The following is a 13,142-nucleotide window of genomic DNA, read 5'->3' on the forward strand; positions in this document are numbered from 1 at the left end:
GGTGTGGATTTAAGTTTCTGTGTTCCGACTCAGTGATGGTTAGCAGCACGTTACCGTTGAGCACCTTTTTATTTTACACAATTAGGTCGTGTTCATTATGGGACAAGCTTAACATTACGCAATGGAAAATGAAAATAAGCCATTCTTATTTGGACTGGTCCAGGTAGTTCCTCCCTGTTTTACTCAGAAGAAAACTGTTTTGTGCCTAATGGACACAACTGTGGTTAATCATTCACCTGGGCATGATACAGTATTGTATAATTGGCTCAAACAAAAAAAGTAGCTACCTCTAGTATACCACTCCCAAACAGTATGAGTTTTGTGAGTGTATGAATGCAGACCATGCATGTTGAGGTGTGGTACTCTGTTCTCGTCATACTCCTTATGGGGCATGGGGGCGGCGGACAAAAGACAGAGCCCCGCTTAGGCCTGAAGGACCACAACCTGTTCCGAGGGTCCGATCGATATGCCTTTGCCATCGTGGTGCCAGCCTCGGGGCTAGAGTGCTTTTGGCACTTTGCACACCAGAGTGGGAACTTCTACCTAACCTACATGGTAAGCACATTTTACCGTTTGTTATTTTATTTCATATTTATTTAACTAGGCAAGTCAGTTAAGAACAAATTATTTTTTACAATGCCGGCCAAACCCGGACGGCGCTGGGACAATTGTGCGCCACCCTTTGGGACTCCCAATTATGGCCGGTTGTGATACAGCCAGGAATCGAACCAGGGTCTGTAGTGACTAAGATGCGCAGCGGTCTAAGGCACTGCCACTCGGGAGCCCAAAGGTACATACTGTCTCAACCCAACATCTAGCGACCTCATCAAGAGGTTGGGGGAACAGCTGGTGTTGGGTTGACAATTACAAGGTCCCAAGTTCAAACCCCTTTTTCGGGACTACTCCCTGCCTTTGCTAAATGATCTGCGCAGTATTGTGCCAATAAAATGTGCTACAATAATATTGTTTGAAGATAACTTTAAGTTGAGGAAGAGTATAGGAACAAGCTTTCATATAATAATACCCCAGTAACTTTATGGAACCTGGCTTGTATTGTATTGCATGACCTTGGACTTATCAGCTAGCTAGACATTTTTACTCCTTATCTTCTTATCTTTGCTTAGCTTCAACGTAGAACTAAGATAACTGAATGGAAGACTAAAAATACATTTTGTGATAAAATGGTAGCTGTGTGTGTAGCTTTACCAAGATCAAGTAGTGCATAAATAACACATTTTATCAAGGGACATCAGGTAATTATGGCTGTGCAATGTTCCATGTGTGTGTGTGTGCAGGTCCAGTGGGTGACAGGACTAGCCAGTGACAACCATCTTTACGTGACCGTAATTTCCCCAGAAGGGGCCCTCATGGCCTCAACAGACGACACCATTGGAGAAATCAACTTCCAAACTGAAGTGACCGGTAAAGTCCACAGACATCTGCTCTTTCATTTGTGTTATGTTCATAAGTTGAATTGTCGTGTTGATGAGAATCAACCATTTGCTATCTGTAGGTTTTTATCAGATGTGCTTGGGGAACTATAAGAACCACTTTGGTGGCGTCCGAGTCTTTCTCAACTTCGGTGTGTACTACGAGGGTGCTGAGGAGATGCAGCGAGAGACAAAGGAAGGAGAAAAAGTCCTCAACAACACTCTGTCCAACATTGAGGTACATGATGTCCCTGCACTAGAGGGTTCTGGACTTTCACAATTAATCTGAAGGACATTTCTGAGGTTGCCTGCACAAAAATATTTACACTCCTCGTGTGGTGTCTCCACAGTGCTTGTGTAAACATTTTGTTGTGCAGACAATTCCTGAAAAACATAACGCATCACAACCATTGTATCCAATGCATTTTACATCGGTTGTACAACCGGAGGGTCCACGGAGCCTTTTATGGCTTATAGCTGATCATGTCAATTTGAACAGATTAGAAAACATGTCATCAATTATGCCTAACCTTTTTTTTCTAGGAGAGTACCAACAAGATACAAGGTCACATTTTACACATGTGGCGGCACTACAACTACGCTCGCATGAGGAGAGGTGCTGACCATTACCTTCTCCTCTTCAACCACAACTACGTCACCTGGTGGTCTGCGGTACAGAGTGTGGTCATCATCATGGTGGGCTACCTGCAGCTCTTCTTCCTCAAGAGGCTTTTCCACACAGACACCCATAGACCCCGCTGTTGATGAAGGATGGCTCGTAAAATGTCACTCACTGCTTGTGTTGCTTTGTGGATCGTGTTTGTTCAACGTTAAAGGGATAGTTCATCCAAATTACAAAACATTAATTTTTTTTTTTTGCTTACCCGGGTAAGCAGGCTTTGGACAAGGAGAGATGGCAAGCTAAATGTAAAACATGCTAACTTGGGTGATAATGACTTGCATGGGATTTTTTTGGGACAGAAAAGCCAGAACTGGCTTTTCTGTCCCCAAAAAATCCCATGCAAGTCATTATCACCCAAGTTAGCATGTTTTACATTTCCTGCACAAATCCCCCCCCCCCCCCCCAAATCCAATGAGCTATGATTTCAAACACTATGGGGTGATGAATAGCCATAATATACCTTTGCAAAGGCCATGTTCACAACCTCTCTTTTCAAGATGGCAGCAGGGAGCAATTTAGTATCCAAGGTGCATATATAAAAAATGCACACATGGAAAGACAACTACTCAAGGTCAGTTGTCTTTTCAATTGTGTAGTTTTTCATAGGTCTTGGAGCCAGTCTTGTCAAGACAGGGACCTCTAAACTGATTAGAGGTGTTTTAGGAACTCCAGCATGTACTATTCCTATTCCACATTCTCAATTGAATATGTAGCAAAGTCAAGTTACACTTAAAGTATCATACTTTAATCTCCAAGTGTAACTTGACTTTGCCTGGGCTACATATTCAGAACAGCAATGTGTGTTTCTACTAGTCATTTCTAGCAGGACAACAATTGTTTTCTCCCCCCCACACAAACAACAAAGATAACATGTACACTGTATTTATAGTCACCGTAACATGGGCATTTAAACAAGGTTCCTTACATTTCAGCCAGTCTACATCATGGTTGCAGAGGAAGCTAATGGCAAGAGTATAGAAAAAAAAACAGCCTCGAGGGACCCCACTTCGAGCCAATGACGAGTCTTTTGGATGTCAAGATTTTAAATCAAATAAATGTCATATTTGCTAGTGGAAAAAATGTGGTTGTTTATGAAGGTCTTAGGTAACATTAGAATAGTATATATTTTTTAAGAACATAATAGCATTATTATTAGTTTGTTACTGTGGGCAATGGTTAAGCCACCCTGACAGGTATACCGTGATTGAAGCTAGATCTACTTAGGGTTTTCTAATGCTATCCAGCTTCAGTTCGCTGGCAATTCCAGCTCAGGCTTCATCCTTACTATGGCCGGGGATGTTGCTTCTCCGCCTGCCGCTAACTCCAGTAGGCTCGAAACGGCGTGTGAGTGTCGCACGTGGCTAGTTGAACGGCGGACTGTTCATATTGAGACAATGCTGAAACAACAAATGGGGGAGCCACATGGTTAGAGTGGTTAGAGCGTTGGACTAGTAACCGGAAGGTTTCAAGTTCAAACCCCCGAGCTGACAAGGTACAAATCTGTGGTTCTGCCCCTGAACAGGCAGTTCACCCAACCCACTGTTCATAGGCCGTCATTGAAAATAAGAATTTGTTCTTAACTGACTTGCCTAGTTAAATAAAGGTTTAAAATAATTTGTGCCGAAATCAAAATCTAATTCAGCAGCCTGTGGTGTGAAATATGCTTGTTGAATTGACGTCTTTAGTTTATTATTTATCGTTAATGGCTTCTTTGGTGTGATATCTCGTACTGCTAGTGAAGTTGCTAGCTAGCAAGTTATCGTAAACTAGCGCAACATGTCTCAATCAAAATTGTACAGAAAAGAGTGGGAGTCTGTCCCTGAACAAATGTCAAATCATATGTTTTGCCGAGCTGGCCAGTCAATTTGAGTAACGTTATTTTTAAAAAAAAGTTTTTTATTGAGTAACGTTATTGTGTGTTCTACGTTATCACGCAATGACATCAGAACGTAATTTAGCAGCAAATCAACCTGCCTCTTACCCTGAAAATTAGTTGGCAACACTGAATGCATGACCAGCATAAGTTGCTCAGTTTGGTACCTGCAGGACTTTAGGAATATGGTTGTCTGCCCCTGCTGTGGGCTATATGTAAAAAAATAAAAAAACGCAACAATTCAAGAGTTGAATTCATCAAAGAAATCCATCAAAATGTCATTTTACAAAGAAACATTATGTAAAGAAACATTTCAAAAGAACAGAATAGCCAATTGGTTTAATGTTACTAAGCTTTGCTAGCCTGAACAATGATGCTGCGAGAGATCGCATGGAACAGAGGTTATTCTTGGAAAAAGTGATATTTTGAAAAATAGCTCACCTCTTGAATTTGAGTTATTTAAAAGGTGTTTTAGAAACTACAGAATCAGCCCTTAATGATACTATATAGAAATCAAAATGCTCTGTTTTTAATTATTTATTTACCTTTATTTAACTAGGCAAGTCAGTTAAGAACAAATTCTTATTTTCGATGACGGCCAAGGAACAGTGGGTTAACTGTTGGATAGGTGAAAGCAAGGTTACCACACTCTTTGAAAAAAGGTTCAATGGCTGCATTTACACAGGCAGCCCTATTCGGAACATTTTTTCACTAATTGGTCTTTTTACCAATCAGATCAGCTCTAAAAAAGGGCTGATGTGAAAAAAATCGGATGTGATTCGTCAAATGACGAAATTTGTATAGCACCCCTAAAGGATCTATATAGAAGCCTTTTGTAGAGAACATTGGCTACGTTTTCACAGGCAGTCCAATTCTGATTTTTTTTGCCAAATTATTGGCAAAAGATCTGATCTGATTGGTCATAACACCAACTAGTGGCAAACTATCAGAATTGGGCTGCCTGTATAAATCTTTGATTAGATGGATGAAATTGTATATGACCTACATCATTTTCCGTTTTGGTCTGTCAAAAGTACAACTCAAGTCAACTATTGTCAGACAATTTGAATATGTAAAAAGACGGACCATTTGAAATGGATGACTCTTATTGAAAAGCATTGCTTTCATCAAAAATTCTCGGACACAAAATTCCACTCAGCGCCTGTGTTTACACAGGCAGCGCAATACTGATATTTTGCCCAATTATTGGCAAAAGAGCATGATTTGTTTGGTCAAAAGACCAATTACTAGAAACATATCCGAATTGGGCTGCCTATGCAAATGCAGCCTTAAAGAAGCACTCTCGAACCTTTGTAAAATTTCAGCAAGTAGTTTTGAAAGTGGTACTCACGAGCCAAAAGTGGTCCCCATTTGTGTATTAGGTCATCAAATTGTGTACTTTAATTTTTTTGCAATTTGCTAGGAATCCAATTTGTACTATATGTTATGAATTTGTTGTGCTTAAGATCCTGGAGTGCATCTTTAAGCACATCATACATTACACGATTTTAAGATGTTATTTTGCAACGATTTGGGATCCATGACAAATTTCTGGGATTGCAGGTAAATCGTATAGTTGTAGGCTCCAGCCAAGATGCCCTACCTGTTTTGAGCCACACACTTTTTGCATTAAAAAAAGTGTATACATTGGGGCAAAAAAGTATTTAGTCAGCCACCAGTTGTGCAGGTTCTCCCACTTAAAAAGATGAGGCCTGCAATTTTCATCATAGGTACACTTCAACTATGACAGACAAAATGAGAAGAAAAAAAATCCAGAAAATCACATTGTAGGATTTTTTAATGAATTTATTTGCAAATTATGGTGGAAAATAAGTATTTGGTCACCTACAAACAAGCAAGATTTCTGGCTCTCACAGACCTATAACTTCTTCTTTAAGAGGCTCCTCTGTCCTTCACTCGTTACCTGTATTAATGGCACCTGTTTGAACTTACCTGTCCACAACCTCAAACAGTCACATTACAAACTCCACTATGGCCAAGACCAAAGAGCTGTCAAATGACACCAGAAACAGAATTGTAGACCTGCACCAGGCTGGGAAGACTGAATCTGCAATAGGTAAGCAGCTTGGTTTGAAGAAATCAACTGTGGGAGCAATTATTATGAAATGGAAGACAAAAAAGACCACTGATAATCTCCCTCAATCTGGGGCTCCACGCAAGATCTCACCACGTGGGGTCAAAATGATCACAAGAACGGTGAGCAAAAATCCCAGAACCACACGGGGGGACCTAGTGAATGACCTGCAGAGAGCTGGGACCAAAGTAACAAAGCCTACCATCAGTAACACACTACACCGCCAGGGACTCAAATCCTGCAGTGCCAGACGTGTCAGGTGCGTGAATGAGGACCCAAAAGCGAATTAACAAACAGAGTTTCTTTAATGATGAACACACGTGGGCTCAGATGGACAGGTAGATTCCGACAGGACAGGACAAGGTTGCAGCAAACACGATGATAGTCTTATGCCTGAACCAGACACACAAACAAGAATCCGACAAAGACAGGAGCAGAAACAGAGAGAGATATAGGGACCTAATCAGAGGGAAAAAGGGAACAGGTGGGAAAAGGGGTGAATGAGGTAGTCAGAGAAGACAAGGAACAGCTGGGGGAAAGAGGGACAGAAACGGTAACCTAGTACGACCAGCAGGGGGAGACAGGGTGAAAGGAAAGGACAGAAACAAGACACAACATGACAATACATGACAGTACCCCCCCACTCACCGAGCGCCTCCTGGCGCACTCGAGGAGGAAACCTGGCGGCAACGGAGGAAATCCTCGATCAGCGCACGGTCCAGCACGTCCCGAGAGGGAACCCAACTCCTCTCCTCAGGACCGTACCCCTCCCAATCTACGAGGTACTGGTGACCACGGCCCCGAGGACGCATGTCCAAAATCCTACGGACCCTGTAGATGGGTGCGCCCTCGACAAGGATGGGGGGGGGGGGGGGGGGAAGACGAGCGGGGGCGCGAAGAACGGGCTTGATACAGGAGACATGGAAGACCGGGTGGACGCGACGAAGGTATCGCGGAAGAAGAAGTCGAACTGCGACAGGATTAATGACCCGAGAAATACGGAACGGACCAATGAACCGCGGGGTCAACTTGCGAGAAGCCGTCTTAAGGGGAAGGTTCTGAGTGGAGAGCCAAACTCTCTGACCGCGACAATATCTAGGACTCTTAGTTCTACGCTTATTAGCAGCCCTCACAGTCTGCGTCCTATAACGGCAAAGTGCAGACCTGACCCTCTTCCAGGTGCGCTCGCAACGTTGGACAAAAGCCTGAGCGGAGGGGACGCTGGACTCGGCGAACTGAGATGAGAACAGCGGAGGCTGGTACCCGAGGCTACTCTGAAAAGGAGATAGCCCGGTCGCAGACGAAGGAAGCGAGTTGTGGGCGTATTCTGCCCAGGGGAGCTGTTCTGACCAAGACGCAGGGTTGCGAAAAGAAAGACTGCGTAAGATGCGACCAATAGTCTGATTGGCCCGTTCTGCTTGACCGTTAGACTGGGGGTGAAAGCCGGAAGAGAGACTGACGGAAGCCCCAATCAAACGGCAAAACTCCCTCCAAAATTGAGACGTGAATTGCGGACCTCTGTCCGAAACGACGTCTGACGGAAGGCCATGAATTCTGAAAACATTCTCGATGATGATTTGTGCCGTCTCTTTAGCAGAAGGAAGCTTAGCAAGGGGAATGAAATGAGCCGCCTTAGAGAACCTATCGACAACCGTAAGAATAACAGTCTTCCCCGCTGACGAAGGCAGTCCGGTGACAAAATCTAAGGCGATGTGAGACCACGGTCGAGAGGGAATGGGAAGCGGCCTGAGACGGCCGGCAGGAGGGGAGTTACCGGACTTAGTCTGCGCGCAGACCGAACAAGCAGCCACGAAACGACGCGTGTCATGCTCCCGGGTGGGCCACCAAAAACGCTGGCGAATGGAAGCAAGCGTACCCCGAACGCCAGGGTGGCCGGCTAACTTGGCAGAGTGAGCCCACTGAAGAACGGCCTGACGAGTAGGAACGGGAACGAAAAGAAGGTTCCTAGGACAAGCGCGCGGCGACGGAGTGTGAGTGAGCGCTTGCTTTACCTGCCTCTCAATTCCCCAGACAGTCAACCCGACAACACGCCCCTCAGGGAGAATCCCCTCGGGGTCAGTGGAGGCTACTGAAGAACTGAAGAGACGAGATAAAGCATCAGGCTTGGTGTTCTTAGAGCCCGGGCGATAAGAAATCACGAACTCGAAACGAGCGAAAAACAGCGCCCAACGCGCCTGACGCGCATTAAGTCGTTTGGCAGAACGGATGTACTCAAGGTTCCTATGGTCAGTCCAAACGACAAAAGGAACGGTCGCCCCCTCCAACCACTGTCGCCATTCGCCTAGGGCTAACCGGATGGCGAGCAGTTCGCGGTTTCCCACATCATAGTTACGTTCCGACGGCGACAGGCGATGAGAAAAATACGCGCATGGGTGGACCTTGTCGTCAGAGAGGGAGCGCTGAGAAAGAATGGCTCCCACGCCCACCTCTGACGCGTCAACCTCGACAACGAACTGTCTAGAGACGTCAGGTGTAACAAGGATAGGAGCGGATGTAAAACGATTCTTGAGGAGATCAAAAGCTCCCTGGGCGGAAACGGACCACTTAAAGCACGTCTTGACAGAAGTAAGGGAATACCCCCCTGATTTGGACAAAAACAAATGGCGGTATATTGGCATTGGACAAACCATGTACACGATGGTCAATACCACCCAATTTGGCGTTGATTCATGCAAAGTATATTGCAAATGCCATATGGCAATTGCCAATTGTAACACTTCAAAATTCCAATAGGGGGCGTGTGCGTTCCACCGGGGCATTTCATATTGCAAATGGCATCCAAGTCAACATCCAAAAGCCAAATTTTGAAAAATGAAATAAAAAAAAAAAAACTTAAAACCCCTTAAAAAAGTGCTTTCTGGACCTTTTTTCGAAATTCTTTCGAGTTTTTTGTCAATTACACATGTGTAAGAACTGTATGAGTATACTTTTGTCATCATATATATATATTTTTTAAGTACATGCGCATAAGGCATATGTTTTGTCCATTTGCAATATGATTTCATAGGAAGTCAAAAGTCAAAAGTCAAAAATGTCAAAATTTGGTAAAAAACTTCACACATCCTTAAAAAAGTGCTTTCTGGACCTTTTTTCAAAATTCTTTCGATTTTTGTGTCAATTACACATATATAAGAACTTTATCAACATACTTTAGTCATACTTTATTATCATATATATATATTTTTTTTTACTTGTGCATAAGGCATATGTTTTCTCCATTGGCAATATGATGTCATAGGAAGTCAAAAGTCAAAGTCAAAAGTAACGATTTTCCTCCGTGCAACTGATGATCTAAAATGTGCAACAAAATGTTTTTGATTTTTTTTGTTTATGTTTCCTTACTTTTTCAAAGTCACTGTGCATTTGCAATATGTTTTAATGGGCAGATACCATCACGAATTTGTCATGCTCAAAATTCAAACTTTACTTTGCTCAAACTATACCTTGGTCAACTTGTATTACATATTTCTTTTTGTTTTACTTGTGCATAAGGCATATGTTTTCTCCATTTGCAATATGATGTCATAGGAAGTCAAAAGTCAAAGTCAAAAGTAAATATTTTCCTCCGTGCACCTGGTGATCTGAAATGTGCACCTGGTGACCTGAAATGTGCACCTGGTGATCTAAAATATGCAACTGGTAACCCAAAAAAAAATTTTTGGGATGTTTTTTTGTTTATGTTTCCTTACTTTTTCAAAGTCACTGTCCATTTGCAATATGTTTTAATGGGCAGGTACCATCACGAATTTGTCATGCTCAAAATTCAAACTTTACTTTGCTCAAACTATACCTTGGTCAACTTGTATTACATATTTCTTTTTGTTTTACTTGTGCATAAGGCATATGTTTTCTCCATTTGCAATATGATGTCATAGGAAGTCAAAAGTCAAAGTCAAAAGTAAATATTTTCCTCCGTGCACCTGGTGATCTGAAATGTGCACCTGGTGACCTGAAATGTGCACCTGGTGATCTAAAATATGCAACTGGTAACCCAAAAAAAAAATTTTGGGATGTTTTTTTGTTTATGTTTCCTTACTTTTTCAAAGTCACTGTCCATTTGCAATATGTTTTAATGGGCAGGTACCATCACGAATTTGTCATGCTCAAAATTCAAACTTTACTTTGCTCAAACTATACCTTGGTCAACTTGTATTACATATTTCTTTTTGTTTTACTTGTGCATAAGGCATATGTTTTCTCCATTTGCAATATGATGTCATAGGAAGTCAAAAGTCAAAGTCAAAAGTAAATATTTTCCTCCGTGCACCTGGTGATCTGAAATGTGCACCTGGTGACCTGAAATGTGCACCTGGTGATCTAAAATATGCAACTGGTAACCCCCAAAAAAAATTTTGGGATGTTTTTTTGTTTATGTTTCCTTACTTTTTCAAAGTCACTGTCCATTTGCAATATGTTTTAATGGGCAGGTACCATCACGAATTTGTCATGCTCAAAATTCAAGCTTGTGATCTAAAATATGCAGCTGGTTACCCAACATTTTTTGGGATGTTTTTTTGTTTATGTTTCCTTACTTTTTCAAAGTCACTGTGCATTTGCAATATGTTTTAATGGGCAGGTACCATCACGAATTTGTTTATCGAATTTGTTTATGTTTCCTTACTTTTTCAAAGTCACTGTGCATTTGCAATATGTTTCAATGGGCAGGTACCATCACGAATTTGTCATGCTCAAAAAATTTTAGATGTATTTTTTTTTGTTTCTTACTTTTTCAAAGTCACTGTGCATTTGGAATATGTTTTAATGGGCAGGTACCATCACGAATTTGTCATGCTCAAAATATTTTAGATGTATTTTTTTTTGTTTCTTACTTTTTCAAAGTCACTGTGCATTTGGAATATGTTTTAATGGGCAGGTACCATCACGAATTTGTTTATCGAATTTGTTTATGTTTCCTTACTTTTTCAAAGTCACTGTGCATTTGCAATATGTTTCAATGGGCAGGTACCATCACGAATTTGTCATGCTCAAAATATTTTAGATGTATTTTTTTTTGTTTCTTACTTTTTCAAAGTCACTGTGCATTTGGAATATGTTTTAATGGGCAGGTACCATCACGAATTTGTTTATCGAATTTGTTTATGTTTCCTTACTTTTTCAAAGTCACTGTGCATTTGCAATATGTTTCAATGGGCAGGTACCATCACGAATTTGTCATGCTCAAAATTTTTTAGATGTATTTTTTTTGTTTCTTACTTTTTCAAAGTCACTGTGCATTTGGAATATGTTTTAATGGGCAGGTACCATCACGAATTTGTTTATCGAATTTGTTTATGTTTCCTTACTTTTTCAAAGTCACTGTGCATTTGCAATATGTTTCAATGGGCAGGTACCATCACGAATTTGTCATGCTCAAAATTTTTTAGATGTATTTTTTTTTGTTTCTTACTTTTTCAAAGTCACTGTGCATTTGGAATATGTTTTAATGGGCAGGTACCATCACGAATTTGTTTATCGAATTTGTTTATGTTTCCTTACTTTTTCAAAGTCACTGTGCATTTGCAATATGTTTCAATGGGCAGGTACCATCACGAATTTGTCATGCTCAAAATTTTTTAGATGTATTTTTTTTTGTTTCTTACTTTTTCAAAGTCACTGTGCATTTGGAATATGTTTTAATGGGCAGGTACCATCACGAATTTGTTTATCGAATTTGTTTATGTTTCCTTACTTTTTCAAAGTCACTGTGCATTTGCAATATGTTTCAATGGGCAGGTACCATCACGAATTTGTCATGCTCAAAATTTTTTAGATGTATTTTTTTTTGTTTCTTACTTTTTCAAAGTCACTGTGCATTTGGAATATGTTTTAATGGGCAGGTACCATCACGAATTTGTTTATCGAATTTGTTTATGTTTCCTTACTTTTTCAAAGTCACTGTGCATTTGCAATATGTTTCAATGGGCAGGTACCATCACGAATTTGTCATGCTCAAAATTTTTTAGATGTATTTTTTTTTGTTTCTTACTTTTTCAAAGTCACTGTGCATTTGGAATATGTTTTAATGGGCAGGTACCATCACGAATTTGTTTATCGAATTTGTTTATGTTTCCTTACTTTTTCAAAGTCACTGTGCATTTGCAATATGTTTCAATGGGCAGGTACCATCACGAATTTGTCATGCTCAAAATTTTTTAGATGTTTTTTTTTTTGTTTCTTACTTTTTCAAAGTCACTGTGCATTTGGAATATGTTTTAATGGGCAGGTACCATCACGAATTTGTTTATCGAATTTGTTTATGTTTCCTTACTTTTTCAAAGTCACTGTGCATTTGCAATATGTTTCAATGGGCAGGTACCATCACGAATTTGTCATGCTCAAAATTTTTTAGATGTATTTTTTTTGTTTCTTACTTTTTCAAAGTCACTGTGCATTTGGAATATGTTTTAATGGGCAGGTACCATCACGAATTTGTTTATCGAATTTGTTTATGTTTCCTTACTTTTTCAAAGTCACTGTGCATTTGCAATATGTTTCAATGGGCAGGTACCATCACGAATTTGTCATGCTCAAAATTTTTTAGATGTATTTTTTTTTGTTTCTTACTTTTTCAAAGTCACTGTGCATTTGGAATATGTTTTAATGGGCAGGTACCATCACGAATTTGTTTATCGAATTTGTTTATGTTTCCTTACTTTTTCAAAGTCACTGTGCATTTGCAATATGTTTCAATGGGCAGGTACCATCACGAATTTGTCATGCTCAAAATTTTTTAGATGTATTTTTTTATGTTTCTTACTTTTTCAAAGTCACTGTGCATTTGGAATATGTTTTAATGGGCAGGTACCATCACGAATTTGTTTATCGAATTTGTTTATGTTTCCTTACTTTTTCAAAGTCACTGTGCATTTGCAATATGTTTCAATGGGCAGGTACCATCACGAATTTGTCATGCTCAAAATTTTTTAGATGTATTTTTTTTTGTTTCTTACTTTTTCAAAGTCACTGTGCATTTGGAATATGTTTTAATGGGCAGGTACCATCACGAATTTGTTTATCGAATTTGTTTATGTTTCCTTACTT

General features: G+C 40.4%; 1 protein-coding gene across 2 annotated transcripts; it reads left to right on the forward strand.

Annotated features, from left to right (window-relative positions):
• Positions 1-286: 286 nt before the first annotated feature.
• LOC110492368 (transmembrane emp24 domain-containing protein 6) lies at positions 287-3,192 on the forward strand. 2 transcript variants are annotated; one of them, XM_021566627.3, is made up of 5 exons: positions 287-555; positions 1,296-1,422; positions 1,514-1,668; positions 1,974-2,126; positions 3,045-3,192. In XM_021566627.3, the coding sequence occupies exons 1-5, from the start codon at positions 334-336 to the stop codon at positions 3,129-3,131; spliced, it is 744 nt and encodes a 247-aa protein (XP_021422302.1). In that variant the 5' UTR covers positions 287-333; the 3' UTR covers positions 3,132-3,192. The 2 variants fall into 2 exon arrangements, with proteins under 2 accessions (XP_021422302.1, XP_021422308.1); XM_021566633.3 differs by having other exon boundaries at positions 290-555; positions 1,974-3,192.
• The last annotated feature ends 9,950 nt before the right edge of the window (positions 3,193-13,142 follow it).

This window comes from Oncorhynchus mykiss, chromosome 2, assembly GCF_057628025.1.
Source record: "Oncorhynchus mykiss isolate SJ-2025 chromosome 2, ASM5762802v1, whole genome shotgun sequence".
Classification (NCBI taxonomy): Eukaryota; Metazoa; Chordata; class Actinopteri; order Salmoniformes; family Salmonidae; genus Oncorhynchus; species Oncorhynchus mykiss.

Excerpts from the sequence above, each read along its gene's own strand:
- LOC110492368 (XM_021566627.3), top strand. The coding sequence starts at position 334 with ATGCAGACCATGCATGTTGAGGTGTGGTACTCTGTTCTCGTCATACTC. Across the intron at positions 556-1,295 it reads ACTTCTACCTAACCTACATG|GTCCAGTGGGTGACAGGACT; the intron begins GTAAGCACATTT and ends GTGTGTGTGCAG. Across the intron at positions 1,423-1,513 it reads CTTCCAAACTGAAGTGACCG|GTTTTTATCAGATGTGCTTG; the intron begins GTAAAGTCCACA and ends TGCTATCTGTAG.